Source organism: Labrus bergylta, chromosome 3 (genome assembly GCF_963930695.1).
Source record: "Labrus bergylta chromosome 3, fLabBer1.1, whole genome shotgun sequence".
Classification (NCBI taxonomy): Eukaryota; Metazoa; Chordata; class Actinopteri; order Labriformes; family Labridae; genus Labrus; species Labrus bergylta.
In genome coordinates this window covers 19,984,612-20,002,051 of record NC_089197.1, presented here as the reverse complement: position 1 = coordinate 20,002,051, position 17,440 = coordinate 19,984,612, and the positions used below count along the sequence as shown (strand labels likewise).

Below are 17,440 nucleotides of genomic sequence, written 5' to 3'. Positions count from 1 at the left end.
GGACACTAATTGAATCCTTTAACTGACAAATGTATAAAATGCTGTGAATAACAAAATCACAAATCTAAATTACCCAGTGTTTGTGCATTTAGCATTGTTTGGTTGGTTAATAAAGCCATGGCCTAAATATTGATTGATTAATTGATTCCTCAGCTAACTCATTTTCAGCAGTAACGACCCTGAAGGCTCTTTATAAATTATTGTTATTAGCACTATTAACATGCTCATTATAGTCTTAGGAGCAGTGTAGTCCATGTGATCTGCCTTGTTAATGAATTATTTTTAAAAAAAGAAAAAAAAACATTAAAAGTATCACCCATAACTAGGTTGTATCGTTTTCTTTTTTCTGTATCCAGGATTGCATTTTCTCACTCAGTCCTCAGTCAGCCAACAACAGTGACCACAAACTCTGAGGCCAATCAATATTTGTGATTGATCATTCCTGAGGTTTAGAAGAGATCAATGTGCTAAGAACAGCACAGAAGAGCTCCATTTTACTACAAGTATAATATCTGAATCCCTCTGCAAAAGACATGGCTACATACATTTGTATATATGAAAGGTTTCATAACTATTTGTTTTCAAGGTTTTTTTCTGTTAAGTCGAACCTTACAGTAGGTAGAGGGTCCAGTAGCCAGATATCGTTAGTATAGGTAATCTATCAAACTGCACATTGACAAACACCAATACCAGCCTATTAACCCTGTAATCAGTTCTGTGAACAAGTAATCAACACTGACCATCGTCAGCTCTGCTAGCCTCATTCCATGGAGGAAGGCTTCGGCCATCAGTGCATGTCTCAGGCCAGCATCCACACTAATAGCAGCTGCTTCCTCAAGGGCTTTCCCATCCATCACCCAGAGAAGGTTACCCTGTTAGTGCTGCTGTTTTGCTTCTACTGGAGACAGTAGTACATGCACTTAGGACCGTTTTCACCACAGTGAAACGCTAACTGATCATAATGTATTCTATTTCACAGGGCACCCCGCCTTTTTGATTGATTAAAGAAATATAAAAATGATGAATGACAGATTAAATTTGGTCTTTTTATTTCATTTCCACCTTGATTACTTTGCCAAGCCAAAAGAGTCCAGGTCATCTCAGAGACTGACACCAAGGAGTCACAGTGTGGCTTCAGGAAGAGTGCTGATTGGTTTTAGTAAAGAATGAATGACAAATAGTAAGTAGATAAAGATCAATCAGACATGTGACGTAAGATGTCTGCTTCAACAGATCCAATCTAACTGCTTCTTGCACCAGCGTCAAACTAAAGATTTAAAGAAATCTCTTTACAGTAAATGGCTCAGAGATGATCGTGTGTGCTTTTGTATCATCAATTTAGACAACACAGGATGGAAATATTCCAATGTTTTACATACAATCCAAACACTTCAAGAAAATAACACGTGAAATCAGGTTCTATACATGAGGAATACAACATCCCTTTCACAATTATGGCTATCTATGCAAATAGATCATCTGCTTATGCTCTGAATAATACACAAACACTGTCAAACCCAAACCATAAAAGTAATCCATAGTTTGGGGGAATAAAGAAATAAGTTTTCAAAGACTATCTAAGACCTTTATTATGAAGAGGTCGCACTGGAAACATTTGGACTGTTTATTGACAACAAAGTGATCATTGAAAATCCAGCACAAAGCAGAATAGACACTTTTTAAATTTGGGCACAAACTAAAGTGTTGCATTTATATTTTTATTCAGTCATATGTAAGACAGAATAGGATTTAATGAAACCATGGGAGAGAAGGTATAGCCAATTTTAGAGGAAGCAATTTTAAAAAGCCATTTTACAGTGTATGATATTCTTCTTGAATCGTGTTTATCTGGGAAAAAAGGATTGCGGTTCATTTAAAAAAAATCGATCATATATTTTTTGCAAAGTTAGAGCCATGGTTCATATGAAGCGTATGGCTTACAATGTGAAAATATTTGTTGCATTTTAATGTACCAGTTAAGATACAATTAAAGACAACTCCTGATACTTTTTATAATATTTGGTCAGCTTCTTTAGTCAGCTTGTGTCATCTTAAAAGTGCTCTCTAACACAGATTTAAACACATTTGTGAGCAATATTTGAGAGAAAGGCCGTTTGTGTAATGTCAACTCGTAAAAAAATGGAGCAAAAACAAAAGTGTTGTGTTTATATTTGTGTCCAGTGTCCGTGTAAATACACTGCTCAAAAACATTAAAGGAGCAACTGTCAGTAATAACACCAGGTTCGTAAAACATAGGGGATATCAATCTCTCCATTTAGGAAGCATGACTAACTGTGACTCAACTTCACCCGCTTTGGTGCAAATGAAAGTGACAACAGGTCCAGTGGAGAGGCAGAAGGTACCGCATCATGCTACCATGAGACTTCATTTTAAAGTAATTGAAACAAACAATGAAAAATCAAATAGAAGATATCTTCAAGGAGAAGACAAAATAAATCTGGGAGAATCTTGCGTCTAAAAATGACCTTGAGGACAACTCACTCACAATACACACAGCTCCAGGCCGAGCTGCTGTCCCTGACTCTGCTATGATGGCACTTTCTGCATACAGCATGACTCATGCAAACTCTTGACTCTCATCCTGAGCTAGTGACTCCGTCTGAGTCTAAGTGACATGTGATTAGTGAAAAGACTATGACATATTCCTGCATGCGAGCAATGCTTTTGTGCTCCGCGCACCGTGCTACTGTGTGCCAGGCTCCACCCAACCCCACGTGCTGCAACAACAATGATGCAACAACAATGACAGGGCTCCCCGTCCGTCATTACGGCTTTGTCTTTGGCATGGACTTTAAACAAACAGGGCAGAGGCACAAAGCAAAGTTAAACTATATACAACTATAACAACGTTAAAGCCACAATAATCTTATTTCTACGTATAAGACTCTCTGCGTGTGGCTCTTCAGTCATCTCTGTCAAACTCATTTCCACAACTGCTAATGAAGGATGTACGATAAGACTCATCTGTACACACGGCTCAAACAACTACACAGAACTTTGTCAGTACATGAATTACATCACCCCCTTTTTAAGAGATACAGATACTCAATCTGAATGTAGAATCAGCAGAAACAGCAAACCAAAGTCCCATCTGTTTTCCAGACAGCAGGTTGCTTTGGTACGACAAGCAGCAGGTGTTTTAGAGGTCCACTCTTCAATCTCACTCACAGTGATTCTACTGCAGCATCAAGCCAAGCTGCTGATTACACCTCTTTATTTTCAAAACCTCCCTGAGAAACCTCTATCACCACTGTGACCAGGCCCAATAAGATCATATACTCAAGCACGCACGCACGCACGCACGCACGCACGCACGCACGTAAATATTAATATTTAAAATATTAAAATATATTTTGCCTTATCATTGTGAAACTATTACACACAATATGGAGCATATGACCGCAGAGAGTTGTGTTCAGGCTGCAACGTTTTAATTTAAGTTTTATTCTGTGAAAAAGTACCGATAGTAAAAATCCATTTAATTTAACGTGCAATTTTGAGACTTAAAGGGGAAGACTGTTTGATGGTAGAGATCATGGCTGAGAGTCTTTGGGTGTCTGACAGCTCGATTTCGATTCTTGGGGTCACGATTCGATTCAGAATCGATTTTCGATTCAAAACTATTCTGGATTCATTGATCCATGCATTCAAAGTCTATTTTTGAATCTACTCCAGTCATCTGTGAGACTGGCTGCATTTCTTGTTGCTGTGTTTTGGCATTCTACTTAGTTAAAGAGCTAGCTTTAACACTTAACAGGTAATGACTGATTAGCCACAACAACAACAACAAAGATCGATTTATGAAGTTATGAATCGATTTGAAATCCTAGAAGATATAGAATCTCGGTTTTTACATAAATCTTTTTTTTTTCCCCCACCCCTACTAGAGATAGAGCATCACTTCAAGTAACTTTTTGTTTGAAAATACAGCAAACAACAAACAGCAAGGATTTTTTTTAGGGGGGGTTAGTCTACTTCTGAATCACAGGTTTAGTCCAACACTAAAAGAACAGGATGCCCAGTTGTCTTAGAAACAGGAAAACATGTTTTGTGTGTTATGTGTTTTGAAGCACTTCATTAAACAAAAGGGGAAACACCATTCCCCTTTTGCTTTGTGGTGTGCTTGAAACTGCTGGATGCCATTCTGAAACTGTGCGTTGTTAAGGGTGGGATATCTGCTCTAGTGCACTGAGCTTGCTCTAAAGACTGAATTTCTTGTTGTCAAATCATGCCTGTCGCAAAGTACGCTTCAAAAATCATTACATAAAGCAGAGACCACACCTCCTCATAAACTATCCCTTCGTATGACTTTGCTAATCCAGCATAAAAAGTAAAAACATATTAGAAACAATTTAGAAACAAAGACAGCTCTCTTTAGCAAACAGGCACAAAACACTTTTGTTAAATAATCGGTAAGTCTAGGATTCTGAACTTTTTTTTTTGTTCTCATGAGCTATTATCACCCACTCTGACTCTAAATGTCAGAATGGAAAACATCAGCTTTCACTCACGGTGCACAGGAGGTGAGTATCTAATGTATGTAAACTAAGGTGTGTCCAAATAAACACAGTTAAGTACACTCAAGCTTTCACTTGAGTTTCTGCATAAATCATCTGACACTCAAGCCACTCACAGCAGGACGCCATGGACCGTGGGATGCTAATTCTCACATGGCGCTTCAATTTTTGTGAATACAAATGTATTAATTAGTGAATAGAATTCATTGTTCTTAGTAATGCTGTTCACATACATTGTGAAGATGTGGCTTTGTTGAGAAAGTAGACACGCCATATGCAAGTATTCCACTTTTGCACAAGCTGTCGGTGCGCTATAACAAGCATACAGGTATGCGAGGACTTCCCTGTCCTGCATGTAGCTTGTTATCGTGTCAGAATCAATAATAATGAGCTGAGAACGTCTACAGGAAAAAGTGATGTTGTGCCAGGGTGGCACAGTGGCGCGACTGCAGCACAATCCCAAATCTCTCCATCTCTCTGTCATACATCCATCTGTTCGGGGCTCTCTCTTTTGCAGCCTGGGTCAGTGTTACACTCTGCTCTGATCAAGAATCTCACTCGCAATTTGTCACATCCCTGGCTCTGCTCCTGCCGTCTCTAGTGCTCCACTCTTCTCACTATTCTGGCACATACAGTATTCTCTCCATCCTAAAGAATCTCACCCTCTCCTCCTATCTTCATCTCAACACTCTGCCTTTCTCATCTTCTGTCTTCCCTTCCTCATGCTCTCTCCTTCTCCTTCTACCCACACACTCATTCAGTATTCATATTTTAGAGGACATTTATGAGCATGAAACTGAGCATGTGCATCTGCACCATTTTCTGTGCAGAGGAAACCTACATTTTTTCTCCTTTAGCCTTCCCATGCCCCCCCCCCCCCCCTCCCCTCCCTCCTCTTCCTTATCTAGCTAATCCAGATTCTGGTTTTGGTTTCGTGTTGCTCATCTTTTTTTAGACTGAAAGCCATGTGCCACTCACTCCTACTCTCCCTCTGCCTCTTTCTCCATCTTTTTCTCCCACTGCCACCCACTCAATCCCTTTCACCTCTTCCCACTCCATTTTCTCTTCTTTCATTTGATGTGATAGTATGTGCACTGCAGATTGCATGTGTGTGTTTGTGTAAACATGCTTTTCGCGTGTGTTGGGTCGGCAACATATGTGCCAACCTGACGATGGCAGGTTGCCACAAAGCATGTACGGAGCTGTTTGACACGTTTCTCGTGGATTACTGAAATCATCTGCATCAGTTCTGTCCATGCAACACACTCCTGCAGGAAGCCGTAGGTTTTTTAGCAGTGTACTGAATGTAGCGCTTTAAATCTGCGATACAAACAAGTGAGGAGAGGAACCACACATACAAACTCCTGCAGAGAACCTGCCAAACTCTCAACACTGTCTCCTCCATGTAAGAGTCAAACCAAGTGAGGCTCTTCTCTGCACTGCTTATGGCTAATTCTGATCACATGTCCCATGATGCACTTCAAAGAAGAAGAGGTAACATAAATCTAAGTTTATCAAGGGTTTAACATTTCTGTTCACAACAGAGTACAAATGGACATTGACTCGTCAGTTGAACTTTAAAAAAAAAAAAAAAAAAAAATTGTCATTTGTCCATGGTCTCTGATAAGAAATAAATGAACTATTGTCAGGAACATTAAATGGATTTGACAGACTACATCATAAATATGATGATGATATCATTATCAACTATGAACCTGAAAAACACTTCAACTAGGCTACTCAAACTTTTTTCTTTTGACTAGGAAAAAATGATTTTCTATTCTATCCATTAATAAGTATTCAGTCCGACCAATAGTGGTCATCAAAATACAATTTTAGTCTTAAAATAAAAAAAACAAGGTAGTTGATTTTTTTTTAAGTTGTCTTTTATGCAGACATGTACTCCACACACTGACTGCAAAAATTGACTTATATTTCAGGGAGCACCTCTCGTATTTTTAAACCACATGGTGAGTTAGTTCCCACATCTAGTGTGGATTCATTATCTCACACATTTAAGTACATTTATGCTGGAGCGGACTATTGGTAGTTAAGTTTTGGCTGACATATCTGTTTTTTATCTTGTAAATTACAACAACAAAAACAACTAACAATACTATATATATATATATATTTCTTCTCATTCAAGCACTACACTTATCATGGCATGACACAATACAGATGGGCTTTGGAGACCATACAGGCCAACAAACGTTTGCCCACCATTAAACTAAAAAATAGTACCATTTTATTTCCTTTACATGGTATTCTTAAAGTATATAAGTGATTATTATTGGATGCCTCGAATCCAAATTATATGACAAAACTATGTCTTAAAATGTTAAATCTTAAAAAAAACAAAAAAAAAAAACACATTGAATTATAACAAGTTAATACAATTGTTGTTGCATTATTGACAGTGGTTACCTGCAGGATCAACACGACCTAATGCTGCAAAATGCAAAAGCATATAGTGCTGCTGCATCATCCTGACGCAGTGTGATTCCTTAATCGCATGTTAATATCCAACCATCAGCATGAGGCCCTGGTTACCCAAAATATGTAAAATAACTAGTCAATAAAGCAGAGGAGCCTGGGCACAAGAGGAGGTTGAATACAATGCTTAGGAAAACATAGAGACAACATGCAAAAGCTGCCAGGACTCCCTGCAGGTGCTTGGTTTCCACAAGGGTTGAAGCCAGGGATACCAGAAAACCAAAGGTAAACACTGGTGTTAATGCAGCATTAAATGACAAGGGCTTGGATTTATTTGGATATGTAATTAAAGATTGTATTCCATATAGATGAGGGATCCAGAACACAATGCTGACATCAGTATTTATTAAGAAAGAATAAATACTAAAAGCTGAGATACAGTTCAGCACCCTTCTGTGTGCCACGTGCACTCACTTTATTACAAACTTATCTGGTCCTTTAACATGACAGTGGTCTAAACTAAAATAGGTCTACACTTAAACTTGTGCCATCAGTGCAATAGTTACGATTTTCCTCTCGTCGCCTCGTTTTCTTTTTCTCCCTGAACTTATCTATGGTTCTTCTCAAATGAAAAGCTTGGGGTGTCACATTTTCAGAGCCCTTAAGGGTGTTCTTGACAGCTCCACATTCTCCAGCTGACCCCTCTGGTCCTGTCAGGAGGCTATTTCCTTATATCCACTGCGTTGACGTTTATGTGGCTGTACCTTGTCTATGTCAGGCTATCTTTGATGAATAATTGTTTTAGGAAGGTATTTGTAAATGGATTGGCGAGAGCATTACGACAGAGGAAAAATGAAAGTGGAAGTCGTGAGAAAGGAGAGCCCGAATTATCAGTGGAATATTCAGAGTGTGATGATAAACAGGTGTGACATTCCCCTTATTGTCGCTGTGCCATGTCCTTTTTTTAGAAAAAGAACATTCACAGCCCAACCACAATCATGGGGGTCTTGATAAAACCAAGACTATGCTTTAAATCTGGTTAATTGAGTCATTCAGAAGACCAGTTGACTGATAATTTGCCAAATAAATTATCAGAAAAATAACCAAGTACTGAACACTTACTTTGGACCGCCAGCAGTTTACACGACAGACTATGGCACTGTCACATCACTTTTGCACTCTTACTAACTTAACAGGCTTTTTAATCTTTCTTTTTTTTTTTACATAATATTCAGTATTCAATGTAAAATAACAAGACAAATATACAATAGGCCTAATCCAACCACTCACACTGTAGTTAGCTGGTTGGTTGTTTGTGCAACAGCATCTCAATGTGTGATTCCAACAAGTCGATTAGCAGCAGCGGCTGTAGAGTAATCTCATTTTAATCAGGACAGCTGCTTAAGGTGGCATCCTGCGGGCCTAGCTAATGTGGATGTGGCCTATAAGAGATGTGACTCAAACCACTAAAACAAGAGCTTAAAAAAAAAAAAGCCGGGTCACAATGTCTGTACCCTGAATGTGCAGATAGCAAAAGGCAGGTAAACGCTCAGATAGAACAGCCTCCTCATCCGGACTCCGCTCACCTGATTTTTGACGATGCCCCGTCAAGACCCAACGCATCGGTTCCGCTCGCTCTCCCATATCCCCTTCGACTGCAGCCAGCTTCAGCCTCGCTTTCCACGGGCACCGGCAACGGGTTAAGGAGGACGAATTCACACGCGTGTCTCCCAACAGATTTATAATAACCCCACAGACGTCATTACAACTGCAGCATGAATGGAGCCGGAGAAGAACATGAAAGAGCAGGAGCGTCCTCGTTAATCTGCCGGGTGTCAGGCGAACACGACAGGCTGCATGCCATCAAAGAGCGTAATCAAATACACGGTGGGGTTTTTTTTTTTTTTTTTTTTAAAGCCGCCCCGGTATCTGACGGCTTGGTTCTCGGCGTATTTACAACACGTCGTCGGCTGTGGCAGTCCAGTGAGAGTGGGACTTTTTCATGTAACCCCCGTCGGAACTCGATATGATGATTTCTATTTCACAGATGATAGCAGCGCCTCTGGTTTGACGATCTCTCTCTCTCCCCCCCCAACCCAACCCACCCCCTTGTTTCACGCGTTGTAGTCGACAGCCTGTGTGTGCCATCAGCCGGACAACTCCCGAACCTCAGCACGAATAGCAACTACACAAGAGGTAGCGTTTCCCAAGAAGCTGGCCCATCCCCTCGGATGTTTCTCCAACAAAAAAAATACGTAAAAATTCCTCTTCCGTGTTTGTTGCGTAAATTCCATACAATGCTCCGTTTACGCACACCTGGTTCCCTTCTTTTTTTGTATAAGGCAGAGCACAGACACTTTGGAGATCCTGCGGAGAAAGGGCGCCACCGGTGGTTTGTGAATATCAAGGAATCGGCAACAGATTCAAAGAGAGCAGTGTTTTTTGAGAGGCTGCCACTCCTCTTTGTGAAGTCACCCAAAAAAAACAGCCTGGGGAAAGGGTTTTAAAAAAAAAAAAAAATCAGAAAAGATTACGCTACCTGGTTTGTTAAATATTCTAAATTCCACATCATAAAACAATCAAGCATTGCTCATACAGGCCGACATTAAGGAATAATTCAAAATCCTCATTCAGTTTGAAAATGTTGACTCGGTGCTTAGACGTCAACCTCCCTCATTTACAGAGTTTTTTTTTTTTTTTTTAGTTTGAATCTAATTCGCAGTGTGCCCTAGTATCGAAGTTAAATTACCCGAAAACTCACTATTTGTACCGAGAACTATCTTGACACACTATTATCGTCTTGGGATCGACGTACACTGGGCGTGGATCAACGTCACTTCATTAAATAAACACATAAGAAATGGGTGTAGGGCCTATAACTGTCATGTGTCAACAATGCAGGCGAACAGGTGAAAGTTATAAATAAAAACAACATTTAAAAAAAAAATTCCACGCTTAAGAAATAAACTAATAGGGACATTTGGTTTCTCTGGTAACATGGTCGTCTGACTTTCACACCGCCTGCTGCCGTGACTGCGGCAAGACGGCTGACCTGACCTCAGTGCTAGGGGTTATTTGCCAGACATTGGCTGTCTAAAAATAGATCATCTTTGCCTGTAGCCTGTTAAGCGTACCAGTGCAACAGGATTCAATTTGTTAATGGCATATCATTTCCCTACTGTTGTCATAATAGCCTACATGCTATATGTGCAATGCCATTTAGGCTTCTTAAATTAAATGTAGGGAGCCTATTGCCGGAAAAATGTGATGCAGGATGGCTCTACATTATACAGAAGACAAAATCACGACTCATCTCCTCGTATAAACACTGAATAGCAGTCTTTTGGTAAGGAAAAGAAGATAGATCCTAATGAAAGGGGCGTGATGTCACTGGGCTAAGTGTCATGCCAGTTTAATTCTGCCCCACCAATTTCAAAACAATAGCCTATCCTAGTAATGTTATTTGACATCTCTTAGTTTAAAATCTGTATTAGTGCCTTTTCATCTGATTTTATCAATTAGTGGTAATGTCCCTCTGACATTTCTTTGAGGGTCAAGCCTCGCCTCGACTCCACACAGTAGAAGTGGCTTTAGAAATAATAATTTAAGGATATAGAAACAGTGAGACCATTTAATTCATGTTACCACTGTAAAAGTATAGGCTACATGGAAGATGTATTTTCACTAAACATACACTATTTATCTGAATTATGTGTACAATGCAGTCTGTATTATATATGTGTTGTTATTTAAGCTGTGTTATCTTCAGCCAATGGCTTGAAACACTGAGGCTTAATTTCTAGTTTGATTACATCCATGGATAAACAGTTTGTGATCTACAGCCATGACATTCTGCCAATATTCTGTCGTAAAACGTGTGACCTGGTTATATCGCTTATTACCTTTTCACGTAGGCTATAGGTAGTAAAAACTAAACTTTGTCATGTTGAAATAACCTTTATAGTCGCTCTTCAAACTCTCTGGATTATACTAGAAAAAGGCTTTAAGACCCAGAATGTAATCAAAGAATGAACTCCCCTTTTTCAGAGTACTCGATGGTACAGTCCAATCTCTCCTCCTCTGTCTCATTCTCCTCCCTCCTACTTCCAGTGTCCTCCATCTCTCCGCTTTCCCTCATTTTCTCTAACTAAGGACATTGTCACTACCAGAGCCTGCTGCAGTTGCTCCTCCGTCTGTAATCCTTGTTATCTCTGCAGAGCTTTTGGAGAGGTATGTAAAACACATATTTACTGTTATCACATCACTGCAGGATTTAGGGAGCATTTTTAAAGACATGTCCAGTCAATATTCTGTAAAAATATTCTGTTATGGCCCATTAATTAAATTTCAACTGTGTTACTCATCTTTTTTCCCTTTTTGTTCATTCTCACTGATTCCCTTGCAGTCACGTTGATCATTATGTTTTTCCTCCATCTTGTCCTCCATTTATAGCAGATATCATGACTCATGCAGTTTTACAGTGAGAGAACAGAAGGCAAAACTGAGGAAGAGGTTGTATCGACATGTTATAGCATCTGGATTGAACTCATCAGGATCAAAGAAATAGAGATTCTGTTCTCATGCATGGTTGAGCTCTGCAGCTACATGACAGTAACTCTTCTTCCGTTACAAAACGAGCAAATTCTCCTGAGAAATGCTGCACACAGGAAGCTGATGTACGATTTACTTCTCTTGTGGAAGATAATGTCCCAGCTGCTGGGACCAAAATAAACAATTTCCTGTCCTCTGAGCATCGGAGTGTTTCCATCAATGTCATCTTTTTCCAAGGTCACTTTTTAGGCCCAACAACCACACGACTGCTTGACTGCTGTACAGTGGCTCGTTGATTTTAAGGGCACTTTCGTATGTCATCCACTCTTCATTCACCGGAGCAGATAATAGGATGTGTGAGCCTAATTTAGAAGATAATCTGTCTTTGTCTGTTTGCTGTTTTTCCTCAGTGAAGCAGCTCCGAGCTGACCTTATAAAGACTCCTCCTGACCAGACCACACCTCTGTCCCTGAGTCCATGGAAGCCAAGGCCAAGTCTGGGGCCCCGGCACCCAAGGCTGCATCTAAAGCTGAAAAGAAGGAGCCGGCAGCCCCACGCAAGAGTGACCCTGCCCCTGTAGCTCCTGAGCCCGAGCAGCCTCCTCCCCATGATGGGGCAGCAGAAACGGAAGCAGCAGGTGATGAGGCTGCGGCCTCTGGCACAGACTCTCTGGAACATCTGAAGCCGTTCCTCATTGGTGGTGCTGTTATTGCTGCAGGAGCCATCTTGCTGGGAGTGTTGCTACTGGCGAGGAGAAATTAAAACCAAGTCATTATCTCAATTGAAAGTATTTATTGGTTAATCAGCTGGAGCGCTATTGCTAAGTGGTTCACAGACTATGATACCTGGGGGATGGGGTGCCACTGTGCATCTATTTTTTGTTCTATTTTTTCAGCCTGCTTCCACTAGTAGTGAATCAAACCATTTAAGTTTGGATCAAAGCTGTATATGGAGCAAACTACAAATAGAATATGCATGAAGTTACTTCAATACCGCATCTGAACTGTAATAACCTATTTCTTAAAAAATGTACCACACTTTAGTGCTGAGCTTTAAACCGTAGACTCTAAATCTAGCTCCCTCAACTGCGTTATCTTTCTTTAATCTAGTTTGCACAAATGTTGACAAAAGCTTGCAATATTTGTACATTCCTGCACTGGAAATGAGATTGGTTCACTTTACTAAAAGATGATAAAAAAAATGTTTTCATAATGTTGAAATTATGGATAATAGTGCTGGCTATCAGAGCTGTCCTAGTTTTTTTTACTTCTGTATTAAACAATTGAAAGAATAGAAGTCAGTACAGCGGGGAATATGCATTGTGATACATCGCACATATTGTGGAAAATTCCATGCCATCCCTGCATATTCGGAAAAAAAATCAAAATTGATTGCTACAGTGAAATTTCAAAAATCAACTTTTCCAGAGATAGAAAAGATGAGCATGCAATGATTAAGAAAGAGGATGTTTGGGAATGTTGGAGAAAAGTATACATAGTAGGTTGCAGAGAACAATAGTACTGTTACGTCTTGCTGTAGACTAAGAAAGAGTTTGTTTTTACTGTTAAAAAATGTCACAAATCAATAACCTTTCATGTCTTACACAAAAGCCATCATCATGCTGGTTCAACTGGTTTGCTACTTACAGTAAATATAGCTGGAGCAGGCTAACCAGACATCAGTGTTTCAATTTCGCTGCTGCATACACTTACCTGTACAGATGTACACAATGTTCTTCACTCACATTCAAGGGTCATTGGGGTGTTCCTGTTGCATCAGTAGATAGCAGATAGACAATTGTGATTCACATCATCACTTGATATAAGTTGTGAGGGGGAATATGTATTGCAGAACTTGTTCCTCGTTAAAAACTATTTTGTACACATACCACATTTACCACAGTTAACAACCTAAACCCATACAAAATATAGTATGCCAACACCAAAACAAACTTCACCTGACATTGTACGATACAGTGTACCAAAAAAAAGAAAGATACTATTTTCATAATTTCAACAGCGTATAAATGCAATAATTCAGATAGGACTCCTCATTTAGCATATGTGCTGTAGCAAGTTAAATTATATACAAGAGGATTTACCAATATATTGGAAGATGATGATGTAAGAAATGGCAATTATGGCGAGATAGCATGATGCGTATGATGGTAATACCATGAGTCACCATGAGGTCTCATGGTGACCGTACTGAAAATAATGATGGTTATGATATATTTTTGATATATTTGTCACGTTTTTCTTCTGCACACTCCCCTATGCCCCAATCTCCAAATGTAAAAATGAGAAAGGATGATATCTAACCTTTATTAAAGTCAGTGAACCAGTCTACATGAGTATTTCTTTCATAACATTCACACACACTTTTTAGAACTATTCAGGAAAAGGGAACATACATAGCTTCTGAATTATATATGTGAAGTTTTCTAAAATGAAATTGATCATTTATTGGAGTTGGCATGATTAATATCTCTCTGGCAGACATTAAAATCGTACACGTTCTGCATGATTAAATGCAGGAGGACATTACTTTTCTGTTAACTTTTGGCACAAGATTAATTCAAAATTTTCAATTTTGATTTGATTTGAGTTGAGATTTGAGTTAAATCTTATTGACAATCCAGCATGCCTTTCTTTTAGACTTTTATTTAAAGCTTTTCATGATTGAACCTTTAATAAAGTTGTAAGACCTGTAGAAGATTCCATATAGGCCTACTCAAGCAAATAAATACAAAGTAGAAATAAATACATGTAATGACCTGAAAATAGCTGCTCTCAAATTTAGTACATATTTTGAACACTAACAGCATGGCCTGAGTGTGAATTTTGTACATAATATCCAAATCTGAGAACACATACTTGCTAAAGTATGAACTGAGTGTTCCTATTGATAAAGGCCTAGTCATGCTACAATGCAGGCGACAAATGACTGCGGACTCAAGGAGAAGTCACTTGTCATCAGTTTTTGCTCAAACTGTTAAGTCAAATTTGTGTTGATAAAGCTTATATTTTGACATTCTTTTTAAGCAACATCACGTTAATACTTGAATCTCATCATCTACTTTTCTACATATTATTTTAATCTGAAAACCTCTGGACGGTAGGCTTTTATTGTGAAGGACGTGAACCGGGAGTATTGTTGTTGACGCAAGAACAGAGGGAAGCTACCATCACGTTTTCATCTAATTTCCCTCAGAATAACAAAAAAAAAACACTTGGGTTTGAGGTCAATTAGACTGTTGACGGTGAGTAAATAAAACTCGCAATATTTAAATCTACGTGTTTTGACTGAAAACCTTTAATCTCGTGGTAGCATGCTACTAGCGCCTCCAGTTAGCTAACAGCGCAGTGTTGTGCTAATCGCGTGGCTCTAGCTTACACTATTTTACATGGCAAACTTTTTTAAAAGTAAAATATAAATATAAATATTTTAAAACTAGGCTTATTTACGAACACTTCGCTGCATGCGAGAACGTTTTGTTAGTAGGCTAGTAGTAAAACAACTTCAGAAACTCGATTTCTAACGAGGAGATTACATTGCATGGTACCTGCAGAATACTTTAACACATTGATATATCACATACATTGATATATTACCCGTTGTCGTACATGTACCAATATATATAATCATTTCCCTTAGTAACTGGTGCTAGGTAGATATTTTCAAAGTGTGCTACTTTCCCCCCAGGTGTGCTACAATGATTATTCCTGTCCGCTGCTTCACCTGTGGGAAGATCGTGGGTAACAAATGGGAGGCATATCTCGGGCTACTTCAAGCAGAGTATACCGAAGGGTAAGATTTTTATATATATATATTATGATTGGACTTATTTGTAGGATAACATGTTATAGCCTGAAGAATAAAAGAAAACAATGAAACAACATACTCAACTTGTATGAAACCAGATTTTGAGACTGGGAAAAAAATGTTATTTCTAGAAATGAAACACACTTCTTACGTATTGTTGCCACTCCGTCCAGGTTTACGCTGAGTACCCAAATTGCTGGTGCATAGGATACAAATGTCACGGTTCAGGTCAGATCGCCAAAAGAAATGACTCTAACTGTGCATTTTAATAGCACTTCAAATCAAAATGCATCTCCATGTATTTTAATAATGTAACACATCCTCAATGCTACAATTCCAATAATAATAATAATAATACAAACATTTAGATAAACCTAAACTCTCCTGTTTTATAAAGTGCTTTGAAAAATTCTGAGAACAGCCTGCAGCGTCTTAATATCTGTAATAAATATTTTCAATTATATCATGCGTTACCGCCCTTCAGGGACATCAACTTTACAAATACTAAAAATCTGTTAGTGAATAACAACTTTGCTGTCATTTACAGAAACCTTTTTGCAATCTATGTTTTTCATATAAACTCTTACAGTTTTGAACATGTAACACACCTCCTTGTTTGTTTAGTGTATGCGTGTTTGTCTGCACTTGCTGCACATGCAGCACGTGTGAGCCAGAACCATATCTGGAGTTTTTGGGGTGACAACAGCATCCTGTAATCGAGTACGTTTTGCTAAGTTTACTGCTGCATTGCACAACAGGCCGTAACGTTACTAACATTAAGTTTCTTTATGATTTTATAAACAGCCACCGGTTGTTACATGCAAGATAAATACAGAGACGGTGGGATTAAATTTAGAAAATTCAAAGCGGCATTTGAATCAAAGAAACCATACACACTGAAATATCTACACTTTACTAGCCCGCCGTCTCTCTAAGACTTACTTGTCTTCCTATTTGTACAGCAGATGTCCGTGGCCCATCATGTGCGCCCTCACATACATGCACTAATCGTTTGTACTGACATTGTTTAATTTTTTCTAGATCCTTGCTTGTGTTGTGCTTAATCTCTGATGTACGTCGCTTTGGATAAAAGCGTCTGCTAAGTGAATTGTAGAATTGTAATTAAACACTGAATTTTTTTCACTGACACTCTGCACATTGATTTAGCGGTAGAAATACTGCCACGTTTTAATATCATGACATCTCGCCACACCCCTAATTAAAACCTTCAATAGAGTAGGGTTTTCTGGCACAACTTCTCCAGCTAGCATGGAGAATGAAAGGCTTGATTTAGATCATGGTCTAATAAGTGTTGCATGATATATCGATTCCTGCGAGGTTTTGAGTTGTCTACATTCACGAGTGATGGAATGAATAACATCAATTACCTGAGGCCATTAAGGTTGCTATGATGTTGTATTGTCTGGAGCTACCCCCATAGATTGAACTTATCTGTTTTGTATGTTATGCATTAGGACTAACATGATCTCCTCTCTTTCTCTTAAGTGATGCCCTCGATGCCCTCAGCCTGAAGAGATATTGTTGTCGGAGAATGCTCCTTTCTCACGTGGATCTTATTGAGAAGTTGTTGAATTATGCTCCACTGGAGAAGTGATTGTATCTATCTGGCCGCTTCCGAGTCCTGTTCTTTAGGGGGCTCTCCCATGGATAGTTTCATGTTATGTTCATGTGTGACAACAGTGAAGACTTAAGAACATTAGTTGGTGTATCTATATCATAATGCATTTTTCTCTAAATAAAACTAATAAATGACACTGCTGACTCTACGACTGGCTTATCTGGATACTACAATCTTCCTATGTGATCAAAATTAAAATGAGTTCAAATACGTGTGCTGTGTAAGAAAAGCAGCTTCTAAAAGCTTTTAGAAAATCAAGAGTTGTAATGTTCATTACATTTTCTTATTAACCAACATGATTTAGAGACTCAGATCACACCTTTGGAAACTTCATTAAACCAATAGAGTTGAAAAACATGCAGAGAGATGTCTCAGATTATTTCATACATTGTTGGAATGAACAGTCTTTAAGAATTTAAGTTTTCTGTTTCTAAGGTGTGATGATTTTATT

The 17,440-nt window shown here is 38.8% G+C and overlaps 2 protein-coding genes across 3 annotated transcripts in view; one reads left to right on the top strand and one right to left on the bottom strand.

Annotated features, from left to right (window-relative positions):
- dagla (diacylglycerol lipase, alpha) overlaps positions 1-9,050 on the bottom strand; it is a 31,469-nt gene extending 22,419 nt beyond the window's left edge. For both annotated transcript variants that reach the window (XM_020632503.2, XM_020632504.2), the window contains exon 1: positions 8,561-9,050. The gene's annotated coding sequence lies outside the window, so the exon portion shown is untranslated. The remainder of the gene's footprint in view (positions 1-8,560) is intronic.
- Positions 9,051-14,630: 5,580 nt separating this feature from the next.
- polr2l (RNA polymerase II, I and III subunit L) lies at positions 14,631-17,125 on the top strand. The gene is made up of 3 exons (XM_020632527.3): positions 14,631-14,787; positions 15,231-15,335; positions 16,857-17,125. The coding sequence occupies exons 2-3, from the start codon at positions 15,241-15,243 to the stop codon at positions 16,963-16,965; spliced, it is 204 nt and encodes a 67-aa protein (XP_020488183.1). The 5' UTR covers positions 14,631-14,787; positions 15,231-15,240; the 3' UTR covers positions 16,966-17,125.
- The last annotated feature ends 315 nt before the right edge of the window (positions 17,126-17,440 follow it).

Coding starts and splice junctions, on each gene's coding strand:
- polr2l (XM_020632527.3), top strand. CDS start 15,241: ATGATTATTCCTGTCCGCTGCTTCACCTGTGGGAAGATCGTGGGTAAC. Junction 15,336..16,856: donor CAAGCAGAGTATACCGAAGG/GTAAGATTTTTA, acceptor CTTTCTCTTAAG/TGATGCCCTCGATGCCCTCA.